General features: G+C 47.1%; 1 protein-coding gene across 1 annotated transcript; it reads right to left on the bottom strand.

Annotated features, from left to right (window-relative positions):
* Nucleotides 1-2,335: 2,335 nt before the first annotated feature.
* LOC115405535 (myocilin-like) lies at nt 2,336-9,694 on the bottom strand. The gene is given in 7 exon segments (XM_030115139.1): nt 2,336-2,597; nt 2,599-3,136; nt 3,211-3,300; nt 3,303-3,314; nt 3,726-4,001; nt 4,004-4,177; nt 9,667-9,694. Coding segments are annotated over 7 exon segments (1,380 nt in total).
* Between the last annotated feature and the right edge of the window lie 883 nt (nt 9,695-10,577).

A 10,577-nucleotide genomic window follows, 5' to 3' on the forward strand; every position in this document is an offset into this window, starting at 1 on the left:
TGCATTAAGCCGTCACACACCACAGCTGGCAGAGTGTCTGAACACACACTCGGTGGACTCATCCTCGCCCAAGTTTCCATCAGCTGCCGCTCTGTCTCCTGACTGTCCGTGCGTCCCATCATCTCGTCTTACAGCGTCGACAAACCCGCGCTGCCATCGCCTCCTTTTTAACATGCCAGTGCCACTTCCAAATTAGACCACACACACACACACACACGCACACACACACTCACAGAAGATATGTGGATTTAGACTGAGATAGAGTTGGGTGGAAACAGCACAGAGACGTGAACTCTGAGACCTGGAGGGCTGCAGGACCAGTGCAGCCAGCCGTCTGTAGAGGGCGCTGCAAAGCAATAAACTGGCTGCAAAAGTCATGTTAGAGGCTAAAATGAAGAAGATGCAGGTGAGCCCTCAGCTGAACATCTGTAGCAGCTGGTCACAGCTCTGATGTTCATGAACAGGAAGCAGGTGAAGTGATGTGTGCCATAAAACCACCACTTAAACTGAACATTACACTGGAGAGCAGGACTAAATGACTCATTCTTACTGAAGTAGCTGATCTATAAGTATGAGGTGCAGTAACAGATTTTAACAAGTGCCATTTAGGTTGGAATTAATAATGGACTTATTCAAAAGATTATGGAGTTTAAATTTTCTGTAAATTAAGAATATTGCCTGACATTTCGAGACACAAATGCAGTGTGAATTTTGATTTAAGTTTCAGTTTTTCACTGTAATGCTCACACAGTTCACTGACGTTCAACCTTCGTTTTGTGTTATTTGGAGGAAAATAACGTGGATCTCACTGCTGTAGAATATGGACTTCATTCTTGCGGTGTGTCGTGTTCCAGCAGGACTGAGTGAATCCAGGCTGGTGAATTCATCTGAACCAGATCATCTCCACACAGCGTCACGCTGTGTTTCCCAGGACCAGGAGAACCTTCACAGGGATGAGCTGGGTTGACATTTCACTCCAGGCAGGAGAGAATGATCAGTAATCTTCAGAAAGAGCTTTTATATGAACTGTTGTGTGTTGAGTCGCACAGAGACAAAGTCAGTTTTCTTCACACTGTAGTTTTGTGCCTGTTGTTTCTGGGTTCATCGCACCGAAGGTTTACACAAAGCTTCCAACTTTAATCACACTTGTGAATGTTTGGATCCCTCTTGGGACACAGGTACTGGATGCTAAAAACTGAAGAACACAGAGAAGAAAAAAAAACTTGTTTATATTGAGACTTCACTAATTCTCTTAGCTACTCTATCAAAGAAATGGGGGAAGCTCATCTCACTTTCCTTCACGTGGTCGGAAGGTAATCAGACCTTTCTCAGAGTTTTACTGAAGCGTTTATTTTCTTTCTGGTCACAAAAACACTAAAATTTAAAAACTTTTTCATGGAAAAGAGACATTATTTGATAAATTACTGCTTGATAACGACATTACTACTGTACAAGATTCAACCGTTATGCTACAACATTAAAATAGGTACTATCTGGTAGTTTGTTCTTTTGCTCTGACAGAGCATTTTACCTTCCAATTCACCTGATTTAAGAATTTTACATGAAAATAAAACTTTTTTTAATTCAAAAACATTGTACCTTTTGAAACAGATACCCAAAGTTATGTTTCAGGTACATTTATTGCGATCAAAATTACAAAACTGCGTCTGTGGATGAATGTGGAGGCAGGGTCAGATGAAGATGTTCTTGTTTTCAGCAACTTGATAGTTTAAGCAGTTACCAGTGAAGTTAGTCACACACATTCTTTCCTTTTGTCTCCTCGCATGTTGTAGACAGATATGTGTGCGTGTGTGTGTGCATTTTGGGAAATCCTGTAGCTCCAGGTTTCTCATTAATGCTGCAAAGTGATTCAGATAAAACACAAAGGAAGCAGCAGAGAAATGCTTCAGCACTGTGTGCCAGTGTGTATTTTCAGAGTCTGAACAACTGAGAAGAAAACACATTATTTGTTATTTTGAGATCAGATGGAAAACCGTGAATCTACTCGTTGGCATTTCTCAATGTCAGGTTTGTGCAACAGAAGCAACCGAAAGCATTTGGTTTTATAAAGTTTTATTCAGAAATTAAATAACATGAACTCTCTGGATCGATTACAAAAATATATGATGTTTAGCTTTTCTACTGGTTACTGAGATCAGCAGCTTTATATAAAAAAAGAACATTAATCTGTTTGATAAATTTCTGTTTTTTGCCATAGATTATTTTATTTACAATGCTATTAGGAAAAACATGGTTTTTAGTCCGAAATGAAGAGATGTGTAAAATCCTGAGGAAATCTGAGCACCGGCTGAAGAAATGAGGCGTTTCCTGCGGTTCACGCCATGCTGCTCGGGGCCGCCCGGCCCAGCCGCACGTCGTAGGTGACCATGTGGAAGTTGTCCCACGCGTAGAGCATCTTCCTGGCGTGGTTGTAGTCCACCATGCTGTTGTAGCGGTACTGGTTCTTGAAGGGCACGGACAGCGGCCGCCCCTCGCCGGTGGCCGTGTCGAACACGTGGTTGATGGTGGTGTTGGTGGCGGTGTAGCTGGCCACCGTGTACAGCCGCCCGCACGCCATGAAGGCGTTGGCCACGCTTCTTCCTGATGCTGGTCTCCCAGCTCCTCTTCACCTCCAGGCTCCTGGGGTCCAGCTGGGAGATCACGATGGCGCCCTTGGCTTTGCTGGTGCTGTAAACGGCCCACAGGCCCTGCTCGTCCACCGCCAGGTCGATGTCGGTGTATCCGCCCCAGGAGTAGGGGAACTGGCCGTGGAAGCCGGCGTGAGGCAGGTCCGCCCGCGCCGCCACGGCCTCCGAGGTCAGGTCGTAGCGGATCAGCGTGCGGCTCCGCCTGCGCTGGTACAACAGCGACCCCCGGTACAGCGCCGCCCCCGTGCTCTCCAGCTCCGGCAGCAGCAGCACCTTGGTCGGGAAGCCCCGGGTGAACTGGTCCATGTCTTCATAAGCAAAGAGCTGGCGCACGTCTTTCCCCACGGCGTCGATCCGCCACACGGTGGCGCTGCCGTAGACGGAGCCCTGAGGCTCGGGATCCTGCAGCCACACGCCGTACTTCCCCATGATGCTGTCGGCTTTCCGGTGCAGGACAGGCTCTCCCACGGAGCGCAGCTCCCCACAGCCTGCAAACAAAAGAATGAAACATCGTGCTGGCGAGCTCGACCACGAATACCAGAAAGGAACGTTAACCCTCTACCTGTGAAGTTGTGATGTCCGCCAGGTAGGAGGTGTGACGCTGGGACTTCTGTCACCTCAGCCTTCATCTCCTGATAGGCGCCACTCCTGGATCATATCTAGGATCTGAAAGAGAAGGCCATGGAGTTGTGTAAACGATAAAGGATGGTCAGAAACGTCACGATGAAAAGGTTTCATCAGCAGTTGTTTCTCTGCCTCAGAGCTCTGCTGGGCCTGAAGCTGAAACACACAGCTGCGAGCGACGACGCCGTAAAAGAAGCGTCTGTGTTGTATATTCCCGTCGTCCTCCCTCAGCCGGGGCAGCAGGTCAGGTTGTGTCTGCTGCAGTTCGACCTGCTGCGACTGTGGTAACGTTCATCCCAGCTCAGGAAAAAGCACAAGATCCACAAACTCCAAGGATTTAAAAAAAAAAACACACAACTTCTCTTTAAATTCCTCAAACTAGCATTTAGTGATCCTGCAGCAGGGGTTGAGTGAAGTGGTTAAGTGTGACTCTTTCCTGACGGGTGTTCATACCGTTGACGGGTCTGTTTTCCCGCTGAGCCCCGCCGGAGGCGAGAGTCTGCAGGCAGGGCTTCTGCCTGAGGCTCTCCGCCTCCCGGGTCAGCTCCGTCAGCCTCCTCTGCATCTGCTGGACCTGCTGGTTCAGACCCTCCTTCTCCCGCTGCAGCTGGTCTCTCTCTCTTGTGACCTGGGAAAAGGCTTCCTGGAGGCCGTTGGGCCCGGCTCCGTCTGCTCCTCCGACCATCCGGCCGACCAGAGCCTCCAGCAGAGTCAGCCTGGACAAGACGCGTCCATCTCGGTGCTGCTTCCAGGACAGGAGGATTCCTCTGGGCTGGCCACCGTGAAGGTGTACTGGCAGCGCCCGGTGGGGTCGCTGGAGCGCCGGAGGGCGGCTCGGTCTGGAGCCTGGCTGGAGACGGAAAGAACAAAGCAGGAAACAGAACAGAGACAGCCGGGGAGACATCCTGAGGGTTTGAGGGGATCCTCCTCCAATTTGTCTTTTGAGGAAAAGCTGCAGCAGGTTCAGTAATGTAGCTCGGGTCTGGTCAGCGCAGGTCAGAGTGGCTGCCAGCGGAGCTCCGAGCTGGAATTTATACAGCCCAGTGTCGGGGGTGGGAGGGCCCGGGAGCGTGGCAGGGAGAGGAATCGCTGGGGGGTGTGGGGTGTTTTTCTAAGAGTCCACATGTTTTCTTCTTCCTTCTGCTGTTAAACGACTATTAAGATGAGTCAACAACTAAATCACACAGTATCAGTGGAAAAGTCCCGGAGCTGGTGATGCGGTGGAGAATTCCTGCTCGAGCTGTAAACAGGCTGTTTTGACTGGACAGTGTCTCCCGGCGTCAGCTGCAGATGTCTTCCATTGTTTTACTGTTACACACTGTAGCAGTAAACTGGTCTTGAGGAGAAATGTTTATAAAGGTGAAGTTCAGCAGATCCAGGTGAAGGGAGGCTGGTCCTTCATTCCTGCTGATACGCTTCTTCCTGTCAGTCATCATGTGTCACACAAGGTCCTGTCAGGGCCACTCCAAAAAATATATGTAGTTGTGTAACAAACATGTTTTCTTTTGTAAAACTAACTTTTTTGTAAGTAAACCAAATCAAAGCCTGGCTGTCACAGACCTCGCGTGTATCACTGGAATCACCTTTCCAGCTTTTATATCGCCTTAATAACATCCTCCTGAGCCACAGAGGGCTGCTGCGCTCGTCTTTATGTAACTCATTCCATCTGCAGCAGGACTCAAGACTAGAGACACAAATTCAGCTCAAAATGGGAAACTGTGATATTACGCTATTTGAAAGATGAAGCATTTACGTTGACATAAACTCCTTTTTTTCATCCAGATAATCCCTTATGGCTCTCAGCAGATCGGGCCCTCCGGTCCTCCACCTGTCTCCACCTGATCCGTCTGGGACCTGATCTGGCTCTGCAAGGAGCTGACAGAGGAAACAGTAAATATATCCCTGCACGAGTCTGAAACCAGTAACCCAGTGTTAATGTGCAGAAAACATCCATCTGGTCGCTGAGGGACTTCAGGAAGAACCGATGCAGCTTCTTTCAGTCCTGTCTCTGGTATTTTCAGTGTTTCTCGGTGGATGTTGCACAGTAGAGGCGAGGCGCCGCTCCTCTTCCCCCACTGAAGCTCAAGGAGCACATCTGTGTTTGGTTCCACAGGGTTGAGCCGCCGGCTAGTTAACCTGTCCTCTTTTATGAGCCACGGAACGTCACCAGTTCCACCGTGTTTTGCACCTCAGAGGTGTGTTTTTCTTACGTAACTCAAAGACTCAGTCATCCTGTAAAAATGCGGCGGTGGCTGCTCCGTCGGCCCCTTGGAGGAGAGAGGATCAGTAACTTCTTCCGCCGGAGCGGTTCAGATGGGAAGCGGACCTCAGTGTTGCTCTGCTGAAATGCTCACGTCCAGCTGAGAATATGTTTGTGATGCTCAGACAGTGTCTGACAGCGGTTTAGTCGTGATGACGTTTCCTTTCATGATTCTACTTTAATGTAAAGCATTTTGTTTTTATTCTATTCATGTGGTCATTTCTAACATCAATTCTCTGTCTTACACTCTCAGCAACTCCATATCAAAACACTGGCTGAATCCTAGAATCCAAATGAGGCGATAACTTCTTATCTTCATTTAATCTCTGTCATTTATTACACTTTTTCATAACTAACATTTTCCTCAATACTTATTGATCTGGTTTGTTATACGGTGTGGTTGTTAGGGTAGATTTCCCGTGACTTTGCATTAAACACTAAGAGGCTGGAAATATTTGAGGCTGGTGGCAGAGAAATGTGCATCAAAGCTTTCAAAGTGAGAGCTTTGGAAAAGTGAAGTTTTGCAAACAAAGTATGTTAATCGCAGGATTTATGCATCTAAATGAGGAATGATATTTCTTCATGATAAACCTGCATGATAACAGTCAATTTAAAATATTCATCTACTTTGAATCTACAGTTTGCTATTAAAAAACAGCAATTTTTAAAATCCAGATCAGAACTCACAAATGATAATCACATTTTGCCTTTTTACAACCAGGAATACAGTGATTGAAAAACATGTTCTAGAATCTAGTCAACATCTGTGGTGATATCTCTATAAACAATGTCACACAGCTGCATGTGTTAGCTTTATTTATTAGATTTAAACATGTATCTTAATTCAAACGTCAAGAACTTAAATCAACAGCGTTGGACTTTGTGAAAATCATTCTTTACAGCAATCACATCCCCTCTGACTTCTTTTTTGGCTTTAAACAGCTGATCTATGAGAAGCTTATCGTCAGTTTGCAGGTATGTAAATTAAAACAGTTTCCCGACATGTGGCCAATTCACCTTTTGGTTCCCGTCCAGAAAACCACCGAAGTCGGGTTGGAAACATTTATCTTAAGGAAACAGTCTGGCATTTTGGGAAGCAGCTGGTGGAGAGCAACACGGCGTGGAGACGCCGAGCAGCAGCTGGAGAAGCTGGCTCAGCCTGATGACACCACCAAACAGCCAACAGTGGAGCCTCGAGGGTGGAGCCCGTCGCTTTAAACAGGAAACGCTGTCGTCCTTAAAGGTCTCATAAAATGGTGTTTGCTTTTCTGAGGTTTTTGAAAATGGACATCGGACAGGGACGGAAATGTTTCTGTGCAAACTGCGCTCCAGCCAGGGAGTGGGAATAAATATGATCAGAAGGACGATGTCTCACCCTGACACTTTAGGAAATATGTAGAGCCAGGATGTTAGAGGATCAGTCCTTTCAACGGCTCTGAGGCATCAAGTTAAAATACAAAACCCTGCAGGACTGCTCCTTCTGCAGCCGAGTTCAGATTTACTGATATCTATTCATCTTCTAAACGTTTTTGTCCAGACGGGGTGTCAGTGGTTAAACCATCACGGGCGGAACAGAGAGACGGGCCGTCGACGACAGAAGCCTTCACACCTGGAACTAATTCAGAGACAACAACTGTTTCTAACACATGTGTTTTTGTGTCCAGGGAGGAAGCCGGAGTGCCGGTACAGAATCCCCCGAGGCACTGGGAGAACATGCAAACCTCCCTTCAGATAGGCCCTGACGGCCAGCGGGGTCAAGCGACATGGTGTAACCACTGTTTCACTGTTTCGCTCCTGATGCTCAGACATTTAAAGAAAATAACCGAAAACACAAGAGAAACGGTCACATGGAAGAAAAGAAGAACATGGCTGCTGTTTTACATGAACTTGAAAATATCATCCTGGTGTGTTGTTGTGTAAGCTGAATCTGCTGCCCTGAGTAAATAGCTGCATTTGTTTGAATGTGAATTACATAATACTGCTGCAAAGGAAAATTGAATGGCTGAGAAGCAGTGTGTGTGGAAGAACGGGAAACGAGCTTGTTGTCTATTGAAACGTCTCACTGGCGGCCATTAAAACCACTGCACATAATATTTTAGGGATTAATGGAGAGCAGATTGGAGCAGCTCCCACACACAGTGGCCTGGCCTACATCTAGACCTGTGAAATGCTGCTGAATGTGCTTTTACACTGCTGAGCCTGTGGTTTGTAGGTGTGCCTTCTGATGCAGACGTAAAGGAAGCGTCCAAAGGTTTTTCACCCTGGAGCCCAAGAGCCTCCTCAACATGTGGGTGACATTTCAGAAACGAGCCTCAGTGCTTCGGACTGGACGCTCAGCGTGGTCCAGGGCTGATAAGGAGGGAAGAGGGAATAAACTTCCCGTGTTGGGATGTCAGCTGCCTGTGAGTTCGGTTCGTGCTGTAAAGTGTCGAGGACTGAACTGTTTGTTTGGACCCAGGGGGGTCGGAGTGAGCTGTTTTTGAAAAGCGTGTGAACGTCTGGCTGTCTGCTGTGCCTGTCAGGGTATAATCAAGAATCACTCGCCTCCACAAACCGAGGCTCGCGGCTCGGGACGTGTTGTTTGGTCGCAGGTGTTACACCAGAGGTTCTTGTTCCTGGGAAGACTCCAGACCCGACCACAGCATCACCCAGACAGGATCGGTCACAGCATCACACAGCTCTGATGGAGCGGATTTTATCGCTGTGGCAGCAGAACAGGAGTGACTGCGAGAGAGCAAATATCAGATGGCTTTTTCTAATGTTTAGCTTGAGAAGCATTTTTTTTGAGGAGAAAATAAGATTTCTAAAAGAGAAGTCTTCTTTTGAAAAATATGTTTTGAAATCCACTTGTTAGAACAGAGTCACATAATCTCCAGTCTCACTGAAGACTCCTCATTCTTACATAACTGAAGCACTGACAGTTGCAGGGGCTCTGCAGTCTGTTCGACAGCTTGCTTCATGATCAGATGACGCTATTGACGGACTGATAGTTTCTGTGTTTGTGTTCTTTTGGAGTCAAACTTTATGGTGTTACCCACTTTCCTCTTCATGTCTGCATTTTAATGCAGGAGCCTCAGACCCTCAGCTGTCCTCTCTGCTTCTTAATCAGTTGATCATCGTTTGTGTGGCTGTTTCAGATAATCTTGCTTCTTCATCTTTTGTTGCTTGACGTCATCTGAACGCAGTAAAAATAGCGGAGTGTCTGTGCATTGTAATTCTGCTGAACCCTCCGTGCACAGAACTGCCCTCCTTGTTGTTGTAAAGTACAGGTCTCGGGTCTTCAGGATTCCAGGGACGCTCATATAAACACCTACAGTTCCAGTCAGTCCCTTTTTCCTACCTGCACCACCAACACTCATTCCACATGTGTGTGAGCATGTCGTGACCTCTGGAACTCTTTAAAGGTGTGTGTGTGTTATGTAAGGAGACTAGTAAAAAATATTTCCACATTAATGGCATTTTAACATGAAATTCCTTCAACTTTGGTGAGAAGTTGTGAGTCTCTAAACCACTATAACCTCCTATAATATTCAACTTTACCGTCCAGAAGCTGATTTGCATGTGGAAAGACCGAAGCTCACAGATTCAGAGGATCTCTGTCCCGTTTGAAAGACGAAGAAACAAAACTCGTTGGAAACAAACTTGAATCTAAAGTGGCCTCAGAGTCAACAGCTGTGTCTGCGACTTCTTGTTGGACTGAGCAGAGGAGAGACGCTTGTTTCTTCCTGGCCGAGCCCGGACCGGACTCGGAGGTCGCTCTGTGGACTGGGATCTGGTGAGCAGCCGGCCCGTCCGGTCCAGACGCCGTGGCTGATGGATGATTCCGAGAGATGATGGAGAGGCGCACGGAGACCAGCATGCTGATAAGTACTCTCCCTGGCCGGATTTTGACCTCCTGCCAATAATGTGTTCCCCACCAGCGCCGCACCATCTGCCCCACATTCAAAACACACGTCCACGTAAACATGTCCACACAGGAATAAAACCTGCTGTTTCACTGGCTGTTTCCACTGACGCTCATGTTGAAAAAGATTCTCTACAGCCACAATGATGGAAAACCCACGGAATAATTGATTATGACTGAATCTGTTTAGTTAACAGGACTGTAAACATCTTAAAGACCATGATCCCTACTTGTGAAGATCTCCTTAATGCCTTGCATATTCCTAATTCTTTCCATCTGTCAGACACTAAAAATTCATCAGGAAGTAAGGAAATATGTAGATTATTCCTTTGCTTTTTTGTAATAATTATATCCTGCTGGGAAATCTGTACCAAGTGTGACTGAAGTTAAAACTCAGTTTGCATGTCACAGGAATTTTTTAAAGATCTTTAAGACCCCTGAAAACATTTTATTTTCATTCTGAAATCTCAGTAACTCTGCAGCTCCGATGCCTCCGATGCTGTCGGGGGAAGCTCCTCCTATATTTTTGAGCCTTGAAACTGACCTGGAGACCACCTCTGCTGTTGCCCCAGATACCTCTGGAAACTGGATCGTTGGAAGGGAGGGCTCAGGAAGAAGGAGACAGAAAAAAAAAGTGTTGGACTGATGCGGACGTGAGCAGACACCCCCTCTCATATGTCCTTCCTCTGTCAAGTAAGGTCACAGGGGCTGAGCCAGGGATGAACCTCTGTCAGTATAACTCTTCATGATGGCTCCCTTGACTGCTGCTCTCTCAAACCAGTGGAAACATAAACACCTAAAGAGCTTTCAAAGTGCTATTTGCATTATTAATCGGGTTTTATTTCCATAATAGAACCTCAAACCGTCCCTCTTCCTGTGGATTATAAGTTACAGTCCTGTAATTTAAGAGACAGTGGGCATTTTTCAATTCCTATTTAACCCTAAACCTTCAGGCCCAAACACCGACACGGGCCCGGAGCGCAGTAGCCTGGTCGCTACTGCCCCCTAGTGCTTTTGACGTGCTCTGCAGGGGCCTGGCCATACGGGGGCAGATGCCGCCCGGGTCCATCAGGCTTTACTGTCATCTTCAAATGGACCACGGAGTCGTGATTGCTTTGCCCTCCACGTGTAGCCAGTTTAT

Source organism: Salarias fasciatus, chromosome 18, assembly GCF_902148845.1.
Source record: "Salarias fasciatus chromosome 18, fSalaFa1.1, whole genome shotgun sequence".
Lineage (NCBI taxonomy): Eukaryota > Metazoa > Chordata > Actinopteri > Blenniiformes > Blenniidae > Salarias > Salarias fasciatus.